The sequence below is a fragment of the Psittacula echo genome (genome assembly GCF_963264785.1).
Source record: "Psittacula echo genome assembly, chromosome: 15".
Classification (NCBI taxonomy): domain Eukaryota; kingdom Metazoa; phylum Chordata; class Aves; order Psittaciformes; family Psittacidae; genus Psittacula; species Psittacula echo.
In genome coordinates this window covers 11,159,742-11,185,778 of record NC_137751.1, presented here as the reverse complement: position 1 = coordinate 11,185,778, position 26,037 = coordinate 11,159,742, and the positions used below count along the sequence as shown (strand labels likewise).

At 42.4% G+C, this 26,037-nt stretch overlaps 1 protein-coding gene across 3 annotated transcripts in view; it reads left to right on the top strand.

Annotated features, from left to right (window-relative positions):
* Positions 1-2,802: 2,802 nt before the first annotated feature.
* Positions 2,803-26,037, top strand: part of RABEP1 (rabaptin, RAB GTPase binding effector protein 1) — a 45,870-nt gene continuing 22,635 nt past the window's right edge. For 2 of the 3 annotated variants that reach the window (XM_080629998.1, XM_080630000.1), the window contains exons 1-3: positions 7,417-7,465; positions 23,077-23,205; positions 25,329-25,532. In XM_080629998.1, coding sequence (XP_080486124.1) covers positions 7,429-7,465; positions 23,077-23,205; positions 25,329-25,532 — 370 coding nt within the window. In that variant the 5' untranslated portion in view covers positions 7,417-7,428. Of the gene's footprint in view, positions 3,084-7,416; positions 7,466-23,076; positions 23,206-25,328; positions 25,533-26,037 lie in introns of those variants that run through there. The other variant, XM_080629999.1, reaches the window with a different exon arrangement.

Here is a 26,037-nt window from a genome sequence, read left to right as displayed (position 1 = left end):
CTTGGCCCTGCAAGTCCAGAACTTTAGTTTACCTTTTTAAAGACTCTGTTTTTTGCATAATCAGCTTAGCTGTTGTATAAAACAACAGTATCTTGCACCATTCAAAACTAAAGGAATTACTCCTGTATTCTGTTAGTCTCACTTCCTACAAATACAAAGCTTTCATGATCATACTCTTCATCAGTTTGATCACAGCTCTTGGCCCTCTGATCATCCACATCAAAGGACTTGCTGGAGCGTGCAATGACTTCCCCCAAAGCTGTGTACTTTGTGGCAAGTTGTAGTACAATGTATGTAATTGGGTCTTGTCCTGATGTGGAGCTGGGACATAGCCAGGGTAACTCAGCCAGGCCTAGGATCTGGGACTAGTTTCACAGATAGTGACAGTGACCATTCTTTAAAGCCTAATGAAAAGAGATGCTTCAGTTGAGGTTAAAGTGATGCAACTAAAGAAAAAAAAAATAAGAAAAAGGAAAAAGAAAAAGCCACGGAAAGATTAAAAAAACAGTAGAAGTTTCACTTGGAACTTGAGCATACATGAGCATCGAATCAATCACAAGACTGATCTATCAGGAAAACAGGTTTACTTAGCTCTTTTGCTACTTGTTTTATTTTCCTTGGGCAAAAAGAAAGTATGTTTTCTCTCCTACATGTGTTATGTAAATCACTTCACTGCTCTCTTTGCAAACCAAACCACCACAGTCCCCCTCAATTTACTCCTGGTCTCCCCTGAGAGAACACACTCACTGATGCTCACTGGATGTTACTGTCTAAACAAAAGCTGCAAAAACTCTCCTTCCCAGTAAGGCTGCAAGGTTACATCTGAGGCAGAGTGCAAGGTGCCAGCTAGTCCTCCAGCTTGTGCTAGCACAGCACACACTCTCCAGGAAGATGCATCTTCCATTACCTCAGGTCTGCAGTTTGCGGTACTGATGCTGAAAACAGCCATGTTCGACTTGCAAGCCAAAAGTATTTGATAAAAATGCATGGGATTGTAGAGGCTTTATTATTCCTGGAGCAGCTTATTCCAGAAATAGTCTCTGCCCACCTGCAGCTCTCAGCTCTGACCCATGCCTCACTGATTCATTAATACTGCACTTGTCCAACACTTACAGCAATAGAATTCAGCATTTTTGGTGTCTGCTGGTTCTGCCACTGCAACAGACCTGTTCCTGTGACTGCGAACCACTGCTAAAACCTCGCTTACCTCTTCTAAGGTTTAGCTGAGTCATGCTGGAAAATCCTTTGAGACCAAGGCTATGAGAACTACAAGTGATTAGAATTAAATGGTACATTTTGGGAGGCAAAGAGGAAATTACCCAGTTGTTCCAGGTTACAAGCCATTGTGACTAGATACTGCATAAACCTTTGCCTCTGTCAAGTTCAATTACTGTCTAGAAAAAGAAGTAAAGATTAAGTAAGAACCAAACCTACAAAGCTAGTACAGCTTTAGACTGGAAAACAAGAAGGAGGGGGATATGGATGGACATACAAGCCCCATAAGAGTTTTTCTGTTCTTCAAACTACTGTATAAAACCAATTTAATATGTACCCCCAAGAGTTCTGATTAAGATTTTGAAATGTTGCAATTCCAATAGTCAATATTCTGGCTATGGAAGTGATGGAAGAGATATGATATTTATCCCTTAATAAGCACTTGTAGGTACAACAGATACCAAGTTTGATATTATCTTACCTTCTGTTTGCAGCAGGGGTGATGCACGAGTCTGATCCAGGCTGAATCAAATGTGTGGGAGTTTTGCCTTGATGTGAACAGGATGAAAACAGCTGCTGGTATGGGGGGTTTGGGGCACTCATATGAACACACACAAGGAGGGAGTTTCAAGAGCTCAGTTCCCTTCGTTAGGGCTAGATTTTCAAAAGGATTCTCCCAATATCCACAAAAAGAAAGCCCGACATGTCTCAAGTTTGGAACAGTGAAAAGTTGTCTTCAGTTTAAGCCTGTATTTTACAACAGTAGAAACTGAAAAGATTTACCTCAAAATAGGCAAAATGTAAAAGATTAATTTCCGGAGGTTCCCCATTTCAAGTTCGTATTTGGTTCAACTGAGCAAAAACGTAACATGAAACGCAGAAACCCACGCCTTGCCATACCATGTCTTTGATTGCAAGGCCTTGAAAATTGCAGGAACAAGTGAGATTCAGCTTAAAAATGACTTTTTGGGGATGCAAACCCTAAGGCCAGCTGTAACAGATCAGCCCATGACAAGACTTGGTATCAGCTCTGCACTCTAACCCTGTCTATGGTTTTACATGCTCTCAACGGATATAAATCTATTTTCTTTATTGCTAAAAACGTGGAGCTCAGACCCCAATCTCCTAGTGCAGTGGAAGGATTAATGCCCTCCTCCACCACTGCACACCAATGCCCCATGGGTGGTGGGAAGAGATCCTGTGGCCGGGCAGGCTCCATCCACCATCCCAGCCCCGGCCACTCCAGCTTCACTGCGCAGCACAGCACTGTTTTGCTGGCTTCTCAGCCCCGGGGGTGTCCCGCTGCCGCTCGGCCAGGCCGAGGCGGGGGAACCGGCCGGGCGGAGGGGGCAGGCGGCGGCGGCTCGGCCGCGATCGGGCCTCAGGGTGGACTCGTGGCGGCGGGAACCCCGCCGGGCGGCTTCAGCCGCGCCAGCTCCTCCATCGAGGCCGCCGCCGCCCCAGCCCTGCCCGCCACGGGCGGAGGCCTCAGCCCGGCTCCCGCCGGGGCCGGCTCTGCCCCCCCTCTCGGTCACTGGGTGACAAAGCACCTCAGCAGGTGCCGGCCGGCAGCCGGCCCGAGAGAACCCACCGCGGCCTCAGCCCTCCCAGCCCCGGTGGCGGCAGCCGGTCCCGTGGTCTCACCGTGGGCGCCTGCGCGGTGCTCCTCCTCCTCCCGCCGGCGGCGGCAGCTGTCAGGATGAGGCGGAGGAGGCGGAGGCCTGGGCCGGCAGCTCTCGACTCTCGCCGGGGCCCCCTGGCGTAGCGGTTCCCGCTCCGACGCCGCGGCTGGAGGCGGAGGAGGCCGAGGCGGTGCCGCCCGCCCTCCGCAGCCATGGCCCAGCCCGGCCCGAGCCCACCGACGGACGGTAAATGGGGATGCGGCCTCTCTTCTTGGAGCTGGGCTGCTGCGGCCTGCCCAGCCCCGGGCTCGCCTGCTTAGCCGCGCCGGCCGGGGGACGGGGGGCAGCGGCCTGGACGAGGCGGCCTTGCGGGGCCGCGACGGTGGGTGGTGAGGGCAGCGAGGAGATAGGATCGGCGGGGCAGGGTGCGTGGGGCACGGCCCGCGATGGGAAGGCCTGCGGGGCCCGGAGGGGAGCTGTGCCCGGCCGGAGGAGGGTGAGCGCCCAGGGGGGGAGCTTGGCCTGGAGAGGTGGACCGGGAAGGCCTTGAGAGGGCGAAGGGGGCATCGCAGGGGGTTATTAGTCTGTAAATGTGTTCAATGTGGAGCAAGGGCGGCTCCTCAGCGCTGAGGAGGGAGGATAATGCTTCAGAGCATTAGCAGGAGCACTGCTGGCTCCTGCCAGGAAAGGGGCTCCCAGCCTGCGTGCTCGGTGGGATGAGGAGGGCCTCCCGCCCTGGGGAGAAGGGGGAAAGGGTGGTGATGCTTGTATCCAGGTAGACATTGATCGACTGGATAGGGCTCTGTCATTGATTTAGCCGCAGCAGGTGATGTTGGGCTGTATTCGATCTGTGCATGCAGCAGAAAGGCTCTTCAGGAGGTTGAGGTCAGGACACTTGGTGTGGACAGTTCATTCCTGTGCTGGAAAAGACAAAGAAGATGACAGCTCTTCTCTCAAGATGGTATTTACCTGTGCAAGAGGCAGCTAAGCTTTCCCTGAAGGTTTTTGTTATGGAAAGGTTATTTGTGTCTGATCTGGGAGGAATTATGGACAAGAAAGTATTTTTTCCCTTTAGAATAGGTTACAGAACTGTGTGCATATCAGAGAAAGTGTAAGTAATGCTTGGCTGGATGGATGGGATTGAAGGGGCAGTGTTTAGTGTATGGGATATATGGGAGGGGCAAGAGGGCAAGAAATGTAGGTTGAGGCTGGACAGGTTGTAGAAGTAGGACTAGAGAGGTGTGCAGAATCCTGAAGGATCAGTGCTTACCCAGCCATGGGACTATGCCAGAGCTCTCTTTTTAGAGAGCAGCTGAGTTTCCCTGGGAAAGCACTGTTAGAAAAGGGCAATCATGTATTCTTAATTATGCATATCTAGGGAATTGTGTGGGCTTTTTCTTTTTTAGTGGAGTTGCACAAGGAAGTGCTTCTCCTCAGGGATTTCACTATTTCAATCTACCTTTTTAAAGTGTTAAAGATAAAGGTACTTAGCTTGTGGGGGGTTTCCCTACATTAAGGCCAATGATTGCACGCTCCTCCTTCTAGAGCACTAAAGGGAAGGTGAATTTGCTTGCTGTCATGCTTGTAAGATCAGTGTTGGTATGGGTTGCTCTTGTGTACTTTCTGGTGAATAACCATTGTTTATTGTTCTTTAGCCTGTTCTTCTGAGAGCTACAGAACAACTTCCAACATATTTTCTTCTTGGCTCTTGCAGACTTGTCTGACTGCAGGTGTGCAGCGGCGCTGTGCATTGTACAAATGTTTGCTGCCTCTTGACCAGGAAAGGTAGTTGTATGTTAGTAGTATATTTGAAGTTCCAAGTTGGGAAGATTTTATTTTGTTGATGTTGTTCTTTAACTTAAAAGAAGGCAAAAAGGTGCAAGTAAAATTTAGTAATTCGGTAGGTTGATGAAGTCTTTCTTGTAGGAGGTACGGATTGCTGTCTTTCTCATGCTTACTAGCTGTGGGAAGATGAGGATGCTGTAAATAAGACACATGGCAGAAGGGAACTGCCTGCACGTCGAATGGATTCTGAAAGTGGTTGCTGTGTTCTCACACTAAAGAATTAGAGCTCCTAAAATGGCTCCTCTCACTCATCCTCTTTTGGTGGTAATAGGACCAGTTTGGGGGGGTTTAATCCACTCAGATTACTATACTGTTGTTATCATGTGTGTTGGTATTATTTTTAAATAACTTGCCAAAAGTGTGCCTTGAAACTTCTCCATTCTATTTTCATATAGAGAAAATATTGAAGAAAGGAATTGCTTAGTATTTTTAGTTGTCTACACTGAATTTATTGCTTAAAGGGGTAGTGTAACCTCTGATTTAAGGTTACATGTGACGAAATAGAACTGGATTAGTATGTTCCCCTAAGGAAAAATAATGGCTTGTTATAACTACTTATATTGATTATAAATGCCTTATGCATTCTTTATTTCTGCAAGACACATCAGCTATGATTTTATTCTTGTTGTTGAAAGCAAGTATAAAAAAGAACTAGTATTTCTCTTGTAGTAATAACATATGGAACATCAGGAGAGGAATATAATACAGAATGTGTATTCTATTCTAATGCCCATACCGAAATGAAAATAGGCCCAAGAAGAGGGGAAGGCATAGCACAAAGACACAGGAAAAGAATGCAGTTCAAGTCCTACCCTAGTTTTGTACTTTGCCTTAGTGTAGATGTTAACAACCCTCTAATTCTTTTGTGTGTGGTAATAGAGTTTCCATATGATAGCAATCGCAGAAAGGCTGAGTGCAGAGTCCTTTCGCTGGTGTAGCTCTGTGCACTGTGCTGTGGAGTCATAGCTAATGGTGTCAACCTGTGCTGCAAGTAGGTGTGTGCTGCTTATTGATCCTGGTCAAAGTGCTTTAATTCATGTGTGTTGTCTAGATTGTGTGACTGGAACAGAAATGCCTTATTTTTCCAAACATTTTTCTTTTTGAGGGTGGTGTGCTCTCAGCCTCCCTGGGTTTAATTTGCATCTGGATGCTTGCCAGCTCTGAAAATAAGGTTACAAACAAAATATTTAGGCATCAGAATGCTCAGCTTTAATATTATTCCCCATTTCATATCTGGAAAAAGCTTCAAGAAACTGCAGTTACATAAAACATTAATTCTTCAAGACTAAAATGAATTACAATAATATGCAAATTATTAAACTCCTCTTACTGCACTAGTAAACTTGAGCCATAGTACAGTCAGACTGGTAATTAGCATAACTGTTGGTATTATTCTGTGATAAAGGAAGCTATTAATGGCACAATCTATCAGATATCTTAATCAGAATTTGCTAGCAGAAAGCATTCTTGCAGTATTGGAATAACTCGTTTCTACCTCTGTGCTTAGGCCAGTGAAAATGGTGTCTTTTTGTTGTGCTCAGAGATTCTGCCAGCTCTCAGGGGCAAGAACGCTCAGCTCTACATGGAAGGTTGGAGGAGGCTGGCATATTGATTTTAGTACCACTAGCAGTGCTATGAGCAGCAGTTTCCCTGTGGCAATAGTGTGGGATCCTGGCAAGATCAAAGACTCGCTGCTGCTGTACTTCTCACATATTCCCATAGCTGAACATTGCTAGTGGAGGGGTCTTGGATGTCACACAGAAAATTAAGTAACAGAACTTAAGCCTTAGATGCTTTTATGCTTCTAGTTATTTTCCTTGTCGGTACTACATTTAGATAAAATAGAAGTATCTGAAAATGTGACTACTCATCTCAAAAGCCAGGTGTGGTTGGTAGGGGACTGGTTTTGAGCACTGAAGTTCAGCTGTTGATGTAACTGTCAACCATTAAACTCTTCTCTTGGGGAGTAACTTCAAAATTGTTGGTACTTTCCAAGAGCCAAAAAATGTCTTCCCTCACTTTCATTTTGCTTCATCCTGGGTTTATTATTATTTAATATTACTAATATTATTAAATAAATATATTTTTAATAAAAAAACCTACAGACATTCACAGGTTTGGGGTTTTTTTTAAGCACTCTGTTTCTCTATGTCAGTTCAATGGACTAATCTGGGATTTGGCTTCAGAAGCAAAGCAGACACCTTGAATGTACATGTTTCCACTTTTTAGAATTTCTAAGGAAGTTCTGGTCCATTCAGCAGGTCTGTTTGCTCTGGAGGAGAAATATACCCATTCAGGGTGTCTGGTTTGCTGCTGAAGCCAAGTCCCAAATCTCACTCTTAATTTTGAAGGATACCCTGACCCTGTTCATTATAATTAGCTGTTGCCTTGCCTGAAGGCACAACGAATATACTTTAACACATGGAATGACTCTCTTGTATTTCGAACACTGGAAAATAGAAATTCGTTGCCCATTTCTATTGCTGCTTGGCCACTTGATCGTCGTCACAGAGAAGATGGCTTTAGCAACTGTTTTCTTCCCTTTCCGACCTGGTGCCTCAAGATGCTTAGTTGCTTTCCCATAGCCCTTTGTGGGTGGAGCAGATTCCCACTGTGGAACTAGTTTCTGTGCACTTCCTTGAAAGTGACTGAAGAGGAATTTTGTTTTAAAACTTTGAAGAAGCTAAACCAAACAATGTCTCTCAGCATGGGAGCGGACCAAATCCCATAGGCTTCACCACGTGTGATGGCTGAATGGCAGACTTCCTGGGTTGTCACTCCAGGTACTTTATTAAAAATACGTTTCAGATGTGAAGTTTTCCATGTTACGTTTGGGTATTTGATTATATTGGATATTGTTAAAAGAATATGTAATTAAAAAGAAAAGCAAAACCAGGAGGTTATGGCTTTACTGTGACTGAAGTCTTCCAAGATAGGAACTGGGAACACTGATAAGCAGCGCTTACTAAGCAGACTCTGACAGCAAGGTTGGGGAGAAAAGAAAAGATAACTAGCTATAAATGCCATTGTGTGTGTGTATTTAAGAGGAGCATCCTTCACTCCAAAGGTCTAGTGCTTCTGAGTGGTTCATAGTCTTTACTCGCAGAATTGTTTCTAGTGACTGATTTAGTGGTGTTTGAGTTAATGGTACTAGCCTCTGCAAGTTATTCTATAAATAGTGTAAGCATTGTGTAATTTTAGTCATGGTATAGTCAGTTAAACATGATGATGAATTATCTCTGGAAAAATTGCAATCATTTGATATCTTCACATAAATTAACATAGGAGGAACAAGTGAGTAGCACACTTGTAGTTAATATTTCTGTGTCTTTCAGGAACAAGAGCATTGCTTTTTAGCTCTTCACTGAAAAATACACCTGGTGCTTGAGAAAACATCTGGGTTGTCCTGTTGCTTTATAGCAGTGCCAATAGTACCTTGAGAATGCAGAACTGCAGCATGACTGCTTGTGTAATGAGGAATTGCTGTGTTTGATTGATTGATTTATTTCCGTTCATGTCTGCTTCTGTCAGCCACAACTGCTGTTGGCATTCAGCTGACTTGTGGCACTTCTTCTCTCCTTCCTGTTGCCATCCTATGCTTGTCTTCCCTGACCTGACTCCTCCAAATACAACGAAGAGGGGAAAATAGAAGCTTTTGAATCACACTTCACATCTGTTTCCATCTCCCCTGGCAATTTCTGCTTCTACACAGTTAAGTGGAAGAAATGTGGTCTTACTTGACCTTTGGTCACAGATTTTTTTCCTCTCCAGTCAAACAACCAGTCATTTGACCTTGTCTTGGGCAACTCCTGCTCTTCAGCTAATCCTCCAGTTTCCTCAGTCCCAGCCATCATCTCATCTTTAAACATTGCTCTCCTTGTCACAGGCCTTTTGCAACCTCCACACCGTGGGTGTTGGTGTACCTGGCCCTTGTTTTGGCTGCTCTCTGCTTGCTCTGCTCTGCAGTGAGCATACCTTTGCTCTCCGTTTACTCGATGCTTCCATTCTTCTTCTGGAGAAAATTGCATGACCCTACAAACTTCCTCTGTGAAAAATGTCTTCCAAGCAGCATTGCTCCTTGGCTGTGTTGGATCTTGGTTTGTTTAATATCTTTTTCTTTATTTAAGATCTTTCCATTTCTTTTACTAAGAAGGGAAGATCTTCTTATACTTTACTCTTGGTATAGAGCAAGAGCAACTCAACTGCTTTTCAACCCTGCCTTACATGTGTTCAGGTTCTGAATGTTTTCTCAGAACAGGTTATAGTATTTTGCAAGCAATGACCATTAGTCACTCATCTAGTTATCATACGGTTGGCTGACATCTAATTCTTTAATACCTTCCTTGGTATCTTTTAAAGCAAAGCAGTTAAGTGCCTCACAGATAGCAAAAATTAATTGCTGGAAGTTAATTTCTGCCTCTTGAAAAGGTGGAAAAAGTTCTGAAAGGTGATATCAGTAGGGCAGGAAACACGCACTGCTGAGATTTACTGGGCTTGTTCTGTGAGCCCTGTCTGGTCTTGTGTGTCTGGTAGTGTTAAGAACTGAAAAATAAGATCTTAAAAACCAGCCTGATTTAGTTACTTAATAAGTGAAGAGCTGCATCTTACTGTGATGAGTCACACCGAGAGCAGAGATTTAAATGCAGGTGGGATTTTTTTGTTGTTAATATTTATTTTCTAGTTATATTTTGTGGAAAATGATTTTCAGTAAAACAATGGAGCAAAAATGCAATAACAGGTCCAAGTTATACATGGCAAAGAGAATCAGAACCAATAACTGAAAGATAACAGAAGCATTGACAGTGAGGTGCTCCAATGGGAATGACCTGTAGGTAAGAGGAAGGGTTTAACTGAGGATCAAACCAAACCAGCTTTGATTATAGCAGTGCTGCCCATACCTTTAGGGAAGTGACCTGAATAGACTGTGTGGGTTTTATTGCATCTTTTGTCAATACATGTTTTTAACCTACAGCTAATTACCACAAGATTTGAAATGCTTTTTAAAGAGCAACAAAAGAGAGAAATCTGCAAAACAAAAGAAGAAAGAGCTCTCTTTTGCCTTTTTTGTCCTAGTGTTTCTGTGTAGAACTGTTTACCCACCACATCTATGCCTTGGTACAGTAACTTCTGGTATTTGCATGGGTGGTCACCATTGAAATACCAACAGAAAAAAATTTTGTGTTATATTTTCATCTGTGCTCCATCAGTGCTATGCAAAATGATGAGACAAGCACCATGGTTGATTGCTTGGAAAAAAAATGTACAGTAACTTGGGTACAACCACAGAGTATAAAACAATCCTTACATCTGTATTTTCAGTGTCATTGGCTTAATGTACACAGGGAGAAACACAGATGACTGCTAGAAATTACTGCTCAAGTAGTAATTATGTTAAACCATCCACTATAAATTTTCATATCTGGTACCTTTTTAAGAAAATTGCCTTTCCTAAGGCCTGCTGAAATTCATATTAGACTCCCATTGACTTCAGACACAGGAATTGGAACATTCATCTTGCATTAACAGTAGTCTGTGCCAAAATCACTGTGATATAATTTAGCTGTGGTGTTCCTTGGTTTATTTTGGTGAAAAATGAAGCATAAATTTGGCTCTATTAGTTCAAACCATCTGACAAGCTGGCATCTTTATGACATCCACCACATATTTAGATTTTCTTTTAAAGATTGGTTTCAAGTAAGGTTTTCTTAATTGCCACCTCATGATGCCTGTTTATATTTTCATCTTTGTGCTGTATCTAGAGATGTGTGCTAAATTAATGAGAAAGCAATTAGCCAGACTCGGGATTCTGTGCTTGACTGATGCTTCTAGCTGTGAACATATTATAGCTGTCAGGTCTTCAGCTTCTGTTTGAGTTTTAGATGAAACTGGAGATAAAGATGCTAAATCTCCAAATGGTGTAGGAACTCCTGATGCTACAAAGGTTATGTTCGTTTGAGGCACTGAGGGTTATGTTTAGCTGATGATACAGCAGGAAGGGTTGTAATAGCACGTTATAGGTCTAATCTAACTGCAGTGTTGTACTAGCATATTTGCTTTTAAGCAGAAGTAAATCAGTCTGAATCACAAAATCAAATGTGAGCCTAATCTTGTTCTGGAATACAAATGTTTTCTTATATATTTTTATCTACAGCTCTAGGTTTTGTACCAGTCTAAATCCATCTATAGTGGAGTCACCCTTTCAAAAGCTGCATTTGTTCAAAACCCATGTGTGTACAAACACTGATGGGAAACTTGAGCTTTGGAATTTGTTTTCCGATACAGATTAAGTATGTAAGCTTCCCCTGGAGAGCCTTGAATGGAAATCAGGATTTGAGGAAGGTCATTTATCACTTACAAATGACAGTCATCAAGTCTTAAAAAGTAAGTTCTGCTGCATGAGTACAGTGATCTGTTGCCACAAGGGAAAGTGCAGGACAGAAGGAAGGCCCGGCTATTTCTTTTGGCAAGCAGCATGCACTTAGGCTTAAACTGATTATCAAACTGGACCTGTGGGCTGTGGTTTTATGTTGCAGCTGAGGCAGTCTAGAAGGTTGCTGCTGCTGAATGGAGTGATCCTGCTCTCTTCTTCCTGCTCCCACAATGACATTCCCATCATTTCTTCTGTGCCACCTCTGTGCACTGGGCCCAGTACTTAGCCAGGTCAACTCAGTTACCCGGTTGATAACTACTCACTGCTGGATTAATGAGTTTGATTTAGTGACAGACCTGATGAGCATAAAGGAAAGGGTGGAGACCTCGTAGTAGTAATGTGAGTGTCCAAGGGTATAGTTCAGTATTTGTTTATCACAGTTTAAATCAGTCTGCATCCTCGCCATCATGTTTGTGCCAGTTCTGGTATGTTCTCAGCCAAGTGATAAGCCTGGGGACCTGGTTAGGCTGAAAACTGGTTTGACTCACTCCCCTGCCATCCCCCAACTTGTTGCTGTGTCGCTTCTCTGATCCTGTCACTGTACAGCCTCAAAGGCAGCATGGTGGGGATAAAAGGCATGCGTGGTCAGGGTGAAGTGGGAGTGCTGAGGTACCTCTTCAGGTGACCATCAGTACTTAAATTGATGTAAAATGTTCATAACTACAGGCTTAGTAAAGTCTTCATGTTCTATACTGCTTGTATCCCAGGCATATTTAATTAAATATTAATGCTGGAGGAGGATTTTCTTCTTTTAGCTGTTCAGAAATTCATTTGGTTGACTAGTGGTAGCAAAAAAACCCCATATATATAGAATGATGGCAGTGTTTTCTGTCAAGAAATAGATTATAGAAACTTGGGGAAGTAGTATCCTATTGTTCTCAGGGAAGCTATTAAATTGCTGTAGAAACCTTACTCCAAATGACAGGAACCATATCCTGTTCCTTATTAAAGAAAGATGGTAATCATCATTTATTATTTGTCATCTGGCAAAATTATTTTCCAGGCCATTTAGTAAGATTTATATCCTTTAAGACGTTACTCTAAGCACTATGTTTTCATGCCTGCAACAAGTGACACTTGTAAATTACTCTGAAAGTAAGTCTTCACCTGTTACTTTTCTCAGTATCTTCTCTGCCTACCAGTTTGAGTGGCCAAGTTATGTAGGAAGGGATAGAGAGCCACAGAGGAAAAGAAATCTGGAGTTAACTTGCTTTTGTAATGCTTGTTCACACTGATAACTCTCAGGTCATGCATGAATTACTGCTGTTTCTGAAGCTTTGCTGATACCTGTAGCAGTACAGTGGTGTTGTCTGGTAGCTGCACATGTGGAAGTGGGTTTGCATGCTGTTATTGATTATAGCAGCTTTTGAAAATGTCCCCAAAGATGCTGATTTCCTTGAAATGGCAGTCTCTTCATACCTGTAGTAATGGTAAACTACACAAGCCATTGCTTGTATAAATTTCACAGCAGTGATGACTTTTGGGGTTTTTCTGCATTATTTTCTTGGTCTAGCCATGTGCTTATGTCTCCAATTGCACATTCATTTTTGTCACCTTCCTTTGAATATTCAAGTGTGTTAGCTCATCATAAATTTGTCCTTTCTGCTCAGAAACTGGGAAGGAGAGTATTCGGGATGGTCCAGTCTGGGTGCTCCCAAAGCTACACCTCAGTTGTTGTCCCTGTGACAAATGTCAGGCAAGCATGAGATCTCAAACTAGTGTTCTGGGGGGAATTTTTGCATTAATGGAATAGTTTTATTTTTGAAGAAGCAATTTAATATAGAAGAACAATGCAGCAGGGTTGGTTTGTTGTGGTTTCTCCCCTGAAAGCTGAGTCATACTCTCTTCACTTTTCCTCCCAAAAGAGGACCGCCTTTAATAAATCTGTAGGCGAAGGGATAAACGTAAGGGAGTCAAAAGGACTTTTTTTTCCCCTCCCACTCCCATTTCCATTTGATTCCCAAATGAATCAGCAAATAAATGATCTTGAAAGAAGATCAGTACTGAGTTTGTCTTGGCTTAGCAAATGTTTACATTGTAAGAAACATATTTGTGGTGTTCAGCGACAGATTGTGAACGTGGCCTCCTATGTAGTGACGTGCATGTCAGAATCTCTCCCTCAGTGGCTGTCAATCAGGAATGTTCTCTCATTTGATCAGAAGAGCAGATTTCTGATGGTTTATTACAACAGACAATATCGTAATTTTAAATTTTGTTTTTCTTGCAAGATACACTGAAACCCTCATTGTCAAGTGCAGTTGCTATGTGAAGTAGTTAAATCCTCTTCTACATTTTGACGTTATATCATGCAAATGATGAGATGTGGTAGCATGGAAAAGCTTGGCAGAAGCAGTTCTGTGTAAGTATGAAGACTCATAAAGTGACTTGACATTTGGGGGGGACTTGCTTTAAAATACTGTGGCAGTGGACTGGGTGGCTCTGCTTAAAGGAGGTGTTACAGGCTGAAGGAGCCTCCTCTGTCTGCTTAGTGCATCCATTGTGTTGGTTGTTTAACATACTACTTAATGCGGTAGGACAGCCTGATGAAATAAAAGGAGTGGTGAAAGTGTGTGTGAAAGCTGACATGTTTGACAGATGCATTGTTTAAGCTTCTGTGTATTAAATGCTCAAAAAAGCTTTGCCAAAGGGATCAAGTCAGGCTGTGACTGCAGGGTATATAGATCTGTCCAGGCTTTGAGCTGATAGTGGTGTAATCACAGTAGCAATGACACTCAGTGCAAGCTGTGAACCCCTGTAAAGAAATGTCACCAGTACCTGAATATGTAACCTTCTGTGGGGGTTGACTCTGGCTGGACACTGAGTGCCCACCAAAGCTGCTCTGTCATTCCCCTCCTCAGCTGGACAGGGGAGAGAAAATACAAGGAAAGGCTTGAGATGACAGGGAGAGATCACTCAACAATTGCTGTCGTGGGCAAAACAGACTCAACCTGGGGAAATCAGTTTAATTTATTACCAGTCAATCAAAGTAGGATAATGAGAAATAAAACCAAATCTTAAAACTCCTTCCCCCCCACCCCTCCCTTTTTCCTGGGCTCAACTTCACTCCTGAATTCTCCACCTCCTCCCTGCCAGTAGTGCAGGGAAACAGGGAATGTAGGTGGTGTCAGTTCATCACACACTGTCACTCCTTCATCCTCAGGGGAGGAGGACTCACAGTCTTGCCTTGCACCAGTGTGGGGTCCCTCCCATGGGAGACAGTTCTCCACCAACTTCTCCAACGTGAGTTGCAGTGGGCTGCAGTTCTTCATGAACTGCCCCAGTGTGGCTCCTTCCCATAGGGTGCAGTCCTTCAGAAACAGACGGCTCCAGTGTGAGACCCCTGCAGGTCACAGGTCCTGCCAGTAAACCTGCTCCAGTGTGGGCCTCTGTCTTTATGGGGCCGCAGGTCCTGATGGGAGCCTGCTCTGGTGCAGGATTCCCACAGGGTCACAGCCTCCTTTGGTCATCCCCCTGCTTTGGTGTTGGGTTCTCCCCAGGCTGCAAGTGGATATCTGCTCCACTGTAGGCTTCCATGGGCTGTAGGGCCCAGTTTCACCATGGTCTGCACCATGGGTTGCAAGAGAATCTCTGCTCTGGTGCCTGGAGCATCTCTTCCCCTCCCTCACTGGCCTCGGGGTCTGCAGGGCTGCTTCTCTCACATATTCCCACTCTTCTCCAGCTGCAATTGCAGAGGTCTTCTCTTTCTTAACTGTGTTATCCCGGAGGTGCTACCACCATTGCTGATGGGTTTGGCCTTGGCCAGTGGTGGGTGCATCTTGGAGCTGGCTGCACTGGCTCTGTCAGACAGAGGAAAAGCTTCCAGCAGCTTCTCTCAGAAGGCACCTCTTCAGCCCCCCGCTATCAAAACCTTGCTAGGCAAACCCATTCCACCCCAACCTCTCTCATTTACGTATCTAAGAATTATCACTAAAATCCACATACAACACAATCTTCACAAGCTTTACTCACATCAACAACAACAAAAAAGAATTCCCCATGCCAAAATCAAAAACATCGTCACATCACTGTATGAAAGTGGAGAATTTGAGCACAATAACACCCCTCATCCCTTCACCACAGTTGCAAGAACCACAGTTCCCTGTGACTTGGATACTTAACCTTCTACTGTGTTTTGTGCAGCCATCCCTATGGTCTTGTTTGCTCAAGCGGTGCCTAGTTTGAGTAAATGCACACAGCCTGTAGAGTAAATAAACCCTTCATAAACCCCAGAAGTCATTGAGCTTCTTTCCTGCAGTCGTCTTTTAAAATTGATCCTCTTGTGAAGAGTGGATATAAAAAATGAAAATCTGTTAAAGCAAAGGGAATAAATGTGCCACTGAGAGAGCAGGGAGAATGCTGATGAGTGGGATGAGGTTGGGAATTTGGTTCTCTCCATTTTGTGTCACTAGAGATGAATTCAAAGTTCACCAGACTGTAGCTTGCTGCAGACTTTTGAAATACTCTGCTCTGTATTCGAGCTTACCAACTCTGCCTGCCTGAGATTCGCTGATGGTAGCAGCAGAATGCAGCCAAAATGCTTTCTGTAGGATAACCATAGCATCCGGGTGACTTCTCTGACACTGTGGTTCACCCACTGCTGCCCTATTTAAGTTATCACTGAAATGATGAGGCCCAAAATGAAAAGTGCTAACAAATAACATTTTCCTGAAATGTTATGAGGGATTATTCTCCCCACCTGCATTCAGCAATGGCAGAAATGAAGTAAAAACTAATGATGCCAAACCCCCTCATGCATCAAGTTGAAACTTCCATGGGGAAAATTGTGCGTGCAAAACCGAGAGGGCTGATGATAGTGCTAGTTAAATGGCGAAGGCAAGAACCGGCTGCTCTGTTAAGGGGTGTAGGAAGAGCCAGGCTTTAATGTTGGAGGTAGGGGACTGTCCTTGGGAAGAAATGGTGCTTTTAGCAATGAAAGATGAATTGCTGGAAGAAAATTCAAGCCTACTTCTGTCAACGCAGACATATGCAATTAACTGCATTCCTGTGATACTTGATGTGAGTGAATGCTGTTCCACTGCAATCTAATGTATATAATGTTTAACTAAGCATCAATGTAAAACTAGACGTAAGTTACCTGGGGCAGAATGACTAAATGGGTAGAAGAGGTGAGGAGCATTACTCATCACATGAAGTGGGCTTATCAAAACTGGGAGGAAGTCAGGAGTGATTCCACTTTACTGAGTGCAAATGAAGTGCCAAGGGATGGAGAGTTGGACCCCAGAACAGCAACTGCCTGGGTTTGTGTCCAAGAAAGAAGAGGAGGGAGGCAGTAACAAAGCAAGGAAGTAGTTAACATGTGAATGCTGTGAAAAGGGAGAGAAGAAGCAGGAAGTGGAAAAAAAAAAAAAGAGGAAACAGAAACAGTACGTTGGCTTTTTTCCCATGTAATGATGCTGGACAAACATACTTTGGGGAAGATTTCAGTAAAAATGGTTGTACACCGAAGACCCAGGACAACACGTTGTCTTACTAACAAGTATTGAGTGACATTTTTGGTGACTGGTGTTTGACCTGAACCTGAAAATGCTCTCAGGTTTGTTTGCCTACTGCATCGATATAAAGCAGATGTAGCTTTGGTGCTGATCTTGAGCAACACTTCACAGTGAACAGCAGCTGGTGGAAACAGCACTAAGATCTTCAGAGATGATGCCCCTGTAAAATGCAAGCAGCTCATGTCAGATGCCGTGAAAATGGTCCTATAAACAGTGATGCAAGTTTGTACAGTATCATGGCAAACATTGCTTAGTAGTTATTGTGTATGGCTATTCAACTGTGCAGGGATAATTAAGCTATTTAAAGGACCCTTAATTTCTCTTCCCTTTATTCTTGTTCTTGTCTTGATTGTATTATAGAAGAATATATTCCCATTTGGTCAAACACCTCCATTTCTTTAGATTTTAATTGTGATGGCCTTTCTGTTTTTTTCCTGAGATCCTTTATGTAGCATGTCATACAGTGTTTAACATAAAGGAAAATAGAGTAGGAATAGGCACTACTAGGGCTAAAAGTTACAGTGGAAAAGTGTGTTTCAGTCATTCAACTTGAATGAAAAATAATATTACTTTCAAAGTTTAATAGTGTATTGCAAACTTCCATTAATGTAATCATTATAACGTGGTTAGATGTTCATAACATGCAGTGCTCAGCTGAATATTTTTTGATCCTGCAATTATTGATTCATTGGAATAAATAAAAAGATATTGTAACAGATAAGATGCAGCAAGGTTCAATTCTGTATCATAGGTGAGATCTGCATTTGTCAACAATACTAAGTTTTTATGTATATAGCATTAAATTTGTACCAGACTGTTTGCCTGTGGATGTTTAGTTAATAGAGAGCACACTGTGGATGTTAAATTGTTGGTTGAATGCAATAATGTCTCTGAAAGCCAAAATGGGGAACTGCCTCAGAGTTACTTCTGCAGAACTACTTAATAGTAACACTGGCGAGCAGCTGCACATCTTCCTCTGCAAAGCTGCTGGTTAGAACCATTTCTTTTCCCCCTTCTGTAGCTTAAGTTATCATCATTGCATTAAGTGAAGTACTCTGGAAAGGAGAGGTGTGACAATCCAAAGGGATTTGTTGCCACCCTGAAAACAAGTGTCAAGTGAGAAGTCTGGTGTAATTCTCTGTCTTCAAATAAAACTAGGAAAGCATATGCTGACCAGAAATGGATTTAACCATTTCTCCAGGTGAATAAAATGCTTAATGCAAGTTTGGGAAAAGCAAATAATTCTTCCCTTTTTTTTCCCCTTCAGTTTAGTCTGCCACTGCTGAATATCTCTGTGAAGGGCAAATTTTGTTCCTTGAAAATAAAGCAATCTCCATTTATGAGTCAGAAATTACTATTCCTTTGTTTCCGGGTGCCTGTTGCAGAACGGGCTGTATTGGAGTATATTTTAAGAATGTGGGAGCTTTTGGGGGGGTTATTTATGTATTTATTAATCAAATCCTGTTTGAAGAAAGCAAACAAAAGCTTTTGCAGTCTAAATACACGTCCTGGTGGCAGACTCTTACATTAAAAATTTATATGCCAAGATAATTGTGGCTCCAAAATGATGTCATGGTAAATGAAAATGAGTACTCTTAGGAAATAAGTATAAAGAAAAATATGCAGCCATATATGTTTGTTTGTCCGTACTTCTGTTTTGAGCAATCGTGACAGGAAAAGAAGGAGGTAGAAAATGACAGAAGTAGGTGGTTGTTGTTGTTATTATTATTATTAATAATTATTTCATTTTTGTCTCAAAAAAGTTTATTGTATGTATGGGGAGTTTTTTTCTGTTCTGTTTTTCAGATTTCAGCTATGTAGGACTGAACTCTTGATGTCATGTTTGACACTTTAAATATCAAGTAGAAAGCTTGGTGGTATTAATTTTATAAATAGGCTTGGTACTCAAAAATAGCTTTATTGATAATCAGCTTTGTCTGTCTTGCTTTTGGAATGGTCACTCCGTGTTTGTGTAACTGGCAGCTTTGTCATACATAAAATTTAATCCTTTGGGGAGCTGATCTGTGGAACAGCATTTCAGTAACTACTCAGTGAGAAATGTGTGTTCCTTCCTGGGTTTTCCTTGAATTGAAACTTTGCTGTGTAGTGGGTTAAGAGAAAGTTGTCTCTTTTTCACTAGAGTTTCTCTCTTTGTGTAATCCTGTAGTTTCATGGTTCTCCCACCAGTTGATGACTCTACTCTGAATTAAGATTTGCTGCCCTTCTTTTGGGTTCTTCTACCTAGTTAAGCCACAGAATAGCATACTCTACTTGGCTGTAATGTTAGTGTGAAACAGGGAGATGGTGATCCTGAAGTGTCTGCAAAGCTCTGTGTTCCTTAGAAACAAAGAAGTAATTTAATGGGCATATCCATGTCGTCAGGAGCCTATTTGCCTTGATAAATTGGGGTAAAAGTGTTATTTACAGCTAATAAATTGCTGGCCAAAGGGACTTCTTGTGTGCTTGTTTGTTTTTCAGTTTGGCACATCAATTTTCATTTAAATTCTTCTCAGTGGTCAGGAGTTAAGGAATTTGGTCTGCTTTCAGGAGTTAAGAAAGTGGGTCTTAAGGGGGTTTGTTTATTTCTTGATGAGTTGGGGCTCTAATTAGGGAATCAGGTCTTCTACTACTGCTTTTATGACTTACAGCATGTTCTGTGCCTGTTTTGATCTCATGTGTGACACAAGATCCTGTTTCAGTCAGGTGTAGCTCCACCAGAACTGACCATCTGTCAGACTTTGTTTACTGTGTACTTGACTGATGTCATTAAACACTGATAGCTGCATTTCTGTGCATGGAAATAGGTGCATAGGGACAGCAATCCTGGCAAGTTAATGAATACTGTCACTGCAAAATGTATGGTTGGGATTGGAATTGATTTTAAATTCATAGCCTATTGATGGCAAATAGAGTTTTCAACTCTGTTACAGACCTGGGGTGACTTGGACCTAAATTCAGAGCAAGAAGTAAGCTATAAATGAGAAAGGCTAATTGAAAAAAATGTATGAATGAGTCCATTTCCTGCCATTGATTTCAGTACTTTTCCAGGCAGACTTTAATCAGTGTTGTGCAGCCTACGGTTACCTTCATCTGGCAGCTTGGGTTCACACTTTCCTGTTGGAGTGTCTCCATACAAATCATAGAAAGAAGAAAATGTTTTTGTAAGCTTAATCACTTATACTTAACAGAAAGGAGGTAGTTGTCATGCTGTCTTAGAAAATAAACCTTCTTTTGCTTTTACTTTCTATGCACGTGCATTTCAAGGGGATGATGGGTTTCATAGCTTACTGTCCTCCAGTTTATGTGCCTTGGATCACTGCAGTGTGGATATGCTAAGGTCTGTCCTGAGCCATGTATGTAGCACAGGTGGTAAAACCACTTTAGACTTAGTATCTGAATAGAAAAATGATGTTAATACACAGTAGCAGTGGTGCATGACCTGCAGGTGATACCTGAAATTGTTGGGGTTTTGAATGCCTGCAGCTGGTCCTGCAGAGCTCTGTTGTGGTAGAGGTTGATTATTTATTTATTGCTTTTTACACATAACTGCCAGGCTGCAGAGAAGGGGATACTGTAAAAATGGAAGTAGTTAAATTGCATTTCCTGCATGGTGACTCTGCCATTTCTCTTTCTGCTAGGGCGGGAGGGTTTGAAAAGGTTGAGTCTGTTGTTCCCACAGCTTTAACACACTTGAACTTTGTGCTTTTGTGGGGTCCTCTTGTCCTTCCATCCTCAGCAGAAGCAACTCTCACCTTGGGAAGAAATATAGCTTGTTGCTTTGCACAACAGCTCTGATGAGCGCAGTGGCACAGCTGCTGCTGTCTCTCTGTGGGAGATACATGGAAAGAGAAACCAGTAAACAAGGAGGGCTTGAGTCTTCTTTTGGGACGGGGGTTTGGCTGCAGTTGGTTTGCTAACTGTCAGAATTAATGGTAGAGTTAAACTCTTCTTGGTATGGTCTTCGAAGCAGTGTTTGTAAGATGAGTGGTGTCCACATTCCTTCTTGCTGTGTTGCACCTGTCCTGTGGAGACAGGCTAAGAGATTGGGCTTGTTCAGCCTGGAGAAGAGAAAGCTCAGGGCAGACTTTATAACAGTCTTCCAATACCTAAAAGGGGCTACAAGAAACCTGGAGAGGGGCTTTGGACAAGGGCCTGTAGGGACAGGACAAAGGGGAATGGCTTTAACCTGCCAGAGGGGAGACTGAGCTGAGCTCTTAGGCAGAAGCTCTTCCCTGTGAGGGTGCTGAGGCGCTGGCACAAGGTGCCCAGAGAAGCTGTGGCTGCCCCATCCCTGGCAGTGTTGGAGGCCAGGCTGGAGCAAGCTGCTCTAGTGGAAGGTGTCCCTGCCTGTGGCAGGGGATTGGAACTGGCTGAGCTTTAAGGTCCCTTCCAACACAAACCATTCTATGGTTCTATAAATATGCGTGTGGCTTCAGGCCTCCAGGCTGGCAGCTGCCTGGCTGGGCCTGCACAGTGTAGCCCAAACTGCAGCATGCAGCTCACTTAGTCTTTAGTGCCTCTAATGGTTTCCTTTCAAGAGCTGAAACTGTGAGATGAAACCCACCTCCTCAGAGCCAAGCCTGGCTTTCATTCCTCCGAGGTGTGAGGCACTGTGGCAGCAGGCTGAGGGGCCAGGCAGTGACCCCTCTGGGCTGTGGAAGCAGGAAGCGGCTTTGCTGGCATCATCCCCCCTCACAAGTAGTGGGGAGTGGAGATGTCAGCAAACCCTTTCCCTTTGGAAGACTTCAGCAAGAGATCAAAGGTAGCTGTCTAGCCTTGGGAAGCATTTTTGCTCCCTCGGCCTGCCTCCATGTGTGCTATTGCTTCCTTGGTTTTGATCTAGCCACCTTCCTAACTCACTTGAAGCTTTGCTCTCAGTGTGTCGTCTTTGCTACAGGTTCCTTTCATTTTATGGAGAATATTCCTCTGCAGTTGGCTTTGCACTATCCAGGTAGGGTTGCTGGCTAGAAAAACTGATTTATTGATATTTAAGGTAATAAAAAATATATAAATTGGGATTTCAGTAGAAAAGCAACACTAAAATTTCTTTAGTCCTGGATCTACATATATCTTTTAGCTGACAGATATAATGCTATATTTTGTAACACTATAAGCCCTCATAACCAGCAATTGGTACAACATACCTGTGCTTTTAAAAAGTCCTTTCATTTGTATCTGCTCTAAGTCACCAGGTACTGAAAATAAATATAACTCAGCCAATCTCAGTGGCATTGAACATCCACTGTTTTACCAGTGTTAGCTCTAGATCTAATTCCAGCTGTTTGTAAGTAAATGTTTGATGCAGTCTGTGTACTATGTTGTCACTACTTGCTTTTGGTGAGAAGCATGCTGGGTGTTATGTGTGAATACTTGTGATGGATCAGTATTTTATGTATCTAGTCTGCTATATAGAGGCTGTAACTCAAAAGAAGAGATTCAGCTTTGCACAACAGATTTGGAACGTGTCCATAAAATGCTTTTGCAGAACAGATAGAGAATTGTGTAGAGGACCATTATTTGTTCAGTGCATTGCACCATGGAGGTGGGTTTTGCTCTGGCTCATCTTTTTTATGCTTTTGTTTCATATTTGAATTTTGAATTCTGAGGTGTGCAGTATAAAGCTGTCTGGTACCTAAACCAGACTTACACTTCTTGCACACAAAGATCAATATTGCAGGGTTGGTGGTTGCGTGGGACCTCTATAGCTTAATACAATGGTATTATATGTTTTCTTCAGTAATAACTGCATTGTAACAATCTCTAGGTACTTTGTGGACTTCTGCTTCTTCCTCTTTTGTTGTACCACCAGATCAACTGCTAATGCGGCGAATAGTGGAAAGTAGCGTGAGGATTTTTACCTGCTGGAAATGCGGAGAGTTTGATCTGACTGAGTAGAGTCTGTTTCGCCTCCTTTTGGTGAACATGCGGAACTGAGCACAGGAAACAGCAGCTAATTTTCAGCTTAGGGGGGTTTCTGTCCTTCCTTCTTCAGTAGTTGTTAGCTGAGCAGTCACTTTGTTTCCTTTGACCTCATCTTTGAGAACTTGGCGTTTGGTTGCACAGCCTTCACACAGTGTTCTTATGCCTTGTGACTAAATTCCCAGCATTTTGGAAAGAAGCACCAATAGAAATCATTCTGGCCCTGTTTTTTACCCATTTCTTCCTTCATTGTATATAGAAAATTGCAGGGGTTTTGGGGCGAAGGTTGATCGTTTTCTACAGAATTCCCAGCCTCTAGTGCTGTGAAGATGTCTACAATTGGTGCTACACTCGAAGACAACTTCCCTTCCTTTGTTGTTTAAAGGACTGTGACTGGTTGTCCTGAGGTATCATGGTGCAACAGCTGAGTTAATGAGTAAAGACATTTTTAAAAGAATAAGCCCCAAACCTCAAGCTTGCAGAATGGGATGCCCTTGTTAGTGATGTACCTTATCTTCTGCTTTATTTCCAGTTGCTCTTCTACAACGGGTAGCCGAATTGGAAAAGGTCAATGCAGAATTTCTGCGCACAAAGCAGCAGCTTGAGCAAGAATTTAATCAAAAGAGAGCAAAATTTAAGGAGTTATACCTGGCTAAGGAGGGTAAGTTCTCAATTCTCTGAATTATTCTAAAGGTTATTAAACTTCAGATAATTCCTGTATGAAGAATAATGTTTGTAAGGCCAACTGCTATTCCCCATTTGCCTGTGCACACCACACACTTTCTTTTTTTAAGGATTATTAGGATTTAAGGGGGGTTTCTACTAGGATATCCAGTGTGGTTAATGGGATAAGGCATTGTTGTGTTTGGTTTGCCAAAAATAGAAAAGTAACAGTAATCTTTTACACAGCTATAATAAGAACATAAGAAACAAGCAGGGAGTGAAATTCAGTAGGTGGCTACTTAGCTTCCTAGAATGAATTTTTAGGATTCAGTTTGCCTGCATGGATAGGAATCAGCAGGGTAACTTGGTGTACACTGAAAAACACCACTGAATTTTAATACTCACTTGCTGAAGTCATGGTGTGCTCATTCTCTGTGAACAGCAGCTGATCTGGTAAGTGGGAAGACGTGGTCTAGATGGTGTACTGTTTGTGCTTTGTGCCTAGCTTTTTAATGCAGTATTAATTTGTCTTCAGTTTCCATCTGAGGTAGAATATAAGCAGACAAACAAAAATTTTAATACCAGCCAAGGGCATCTATTTCAATAACACTCTTTAGAGGAAAATTTGAACCATATGAGTTCAAATATCTGATGCAGAATTGCAGAGCAGACATAGCTGTTGTTCTGAGAGCCAAATTGATTTATTTCTAATCCTGATGATTTTCCTGTCTTTAACATATGAAAGCAGAGCCAAAAAAGAAATGCATTAAGACTGCAGCTGCTTGTATAAGCTTATGAAAGCAGAAATACAACAGGCATAATGAAGATCAAATCGTACAGAAAGCCTATTTCTTTGCGTTTCTAGCAGCTTGATAAAAGGAAATTTAAGATACAAGACACTGCTGATGAGATCAGCAATAATTCTCCCTTTCCAGAACAGTAAAAACAAAAGAAAATAAAAATCAATTGTGATGGAAAAAACAGTCCAACTTTCACATGTACTTTCATTCCGGTGAGAGGATACCGGAGGAGAAGGTACAAGCAATTACTTTTCTCTCCCCCTCCCAAGCTTTTTTCCCTTCTTGTTCTCAAGACCTTTTCCTAAACGTACATAGTGACTGTTGCAACCCATCCTTAATACTGATTGAAAACTAAGTAATGTAAATACTATATGATCCTGTTTTGTTTTGTGTGAGAGTTAATGCCTTTTTGAGTAGTCAATTAGCTCTGGGTTCCAATCTGCCTCTCAAGAGGTGAGGTGTGGGGCATCAGGATTGATAAACTTTTTGGTATTGAGGAAAAGACATGGAGATAACTTGGTGTCTGCTGTACACTGGCCAGATGTTTCTGCTTAAAGTGATTGCCATTGAAATAGGCAATGTGGGCATGAAACTATATTTTGTGTTAGTGCTTTTGGAGTCAGTTGTATAATATAGATCTTCTAGAGCTTTTTGCTTCAGATTAACTGAAAACTCTGAAGATAATATGAAGTTAGTTTAATTTCTATTTGTAGTTGCAACAATTAGATGAGTAGTGGATGTTTCACTGAATGTATCCGTTTTTTAGTAGAAGCTCAGTTTTAGCAAAGCCATGGTAAAGTGCATATTCTTCTGTGGGCTTCATGTAGTGGTCACAGAGTGTTTCTGTTCAAGAAATATGAAGTGTTCTATCCAAATTCAGGATCATTTTGGTGCCAAAAGTGAGGGAAGAACTGGTTTCCTGTCTGTTGTTCTTATATTTTCCAGATTAATTACCAGAGTGAGTTAAGTAATAATGAACTAATTAAAAACACAGTTCACTTTCATCCAGTGTATTGATTCGTGGGTTATATCTACAGTGTCTGCTTTTTGGCTGCATCCATGAGAAGGTACTTGTTTAATGAAAGGCAAGGGCAAGCGACGTCAAGAAATAATGTTCCCTAAAGGTACCTGTTAACGTTTGTTCAGTTGTTATGGGTAGTTGCTTTAATATCAGTGCTTCCTTCACCCCCTTGTTAGAGCACTGTTCTTTGCCATAGCAGCTATGGATACTCTTCAGATTGAATTTATTAATCAAGCTAAATGTAAATAAAGCTAATTGTAAATATTAGTCAAGCTAAATGCAAATAACACTTCTTTTCAGAGGACCTGAAAAGACAAAATGCAGTGCTGCAAGCAGCCCAAGATGATCTGGGACAACTGCGGACCCAGCTGATGGAGGCTCATGCCGAAATGGAAAACATCAAAGCTATCGCTACAGTGTCTGAGAATACAAAGCAGGAAGCTATCGATGAGGTGAAGAGACAGTGGCAAGAAGAAGTAGCTTCATTACAAGCTATTATGAAAGGTAACAACCAGGCAAGCTGCTGCCACTAAGATCAAGCCCCACTTTAGTAGGCGTTCAGGGCTGTGTGCTGGCTCTTGCACAGAACATGGATAGCTGCTTTTCATGGCTTGGCAGAACCTGGCTGCAGAACTGATGGATGAAGCATAGTTCCTAAGTTTGTGAAAAGGAGCTTGGTGGTTCTTTTCTGTTAATATGAGGGTAGAATTTAGAAGGAATCATGGCAATGGGAACTCCCACATATATGCAAAGTATTTTTGAGGGACTATGAGTGTGATGCTTCATCGTTCCATGAAGATAAGTGTAATGAATGTAATTTGACAAGTCTGAAAACAGCTTTAGGCTGGCAGCATGATTCTCTTCTCTCTTTGTGTGTAAACACTGTTCTGCTGTCAGACAGTTAAGTGTCCTTCCAGTACTATCACACAGATTTTTCCCCAGGCTAGTGCCTGAACATGCTGCTCTGTATCAGTCATGGGTCTTTTTTTTTTCTTGATAGTTTCGAACA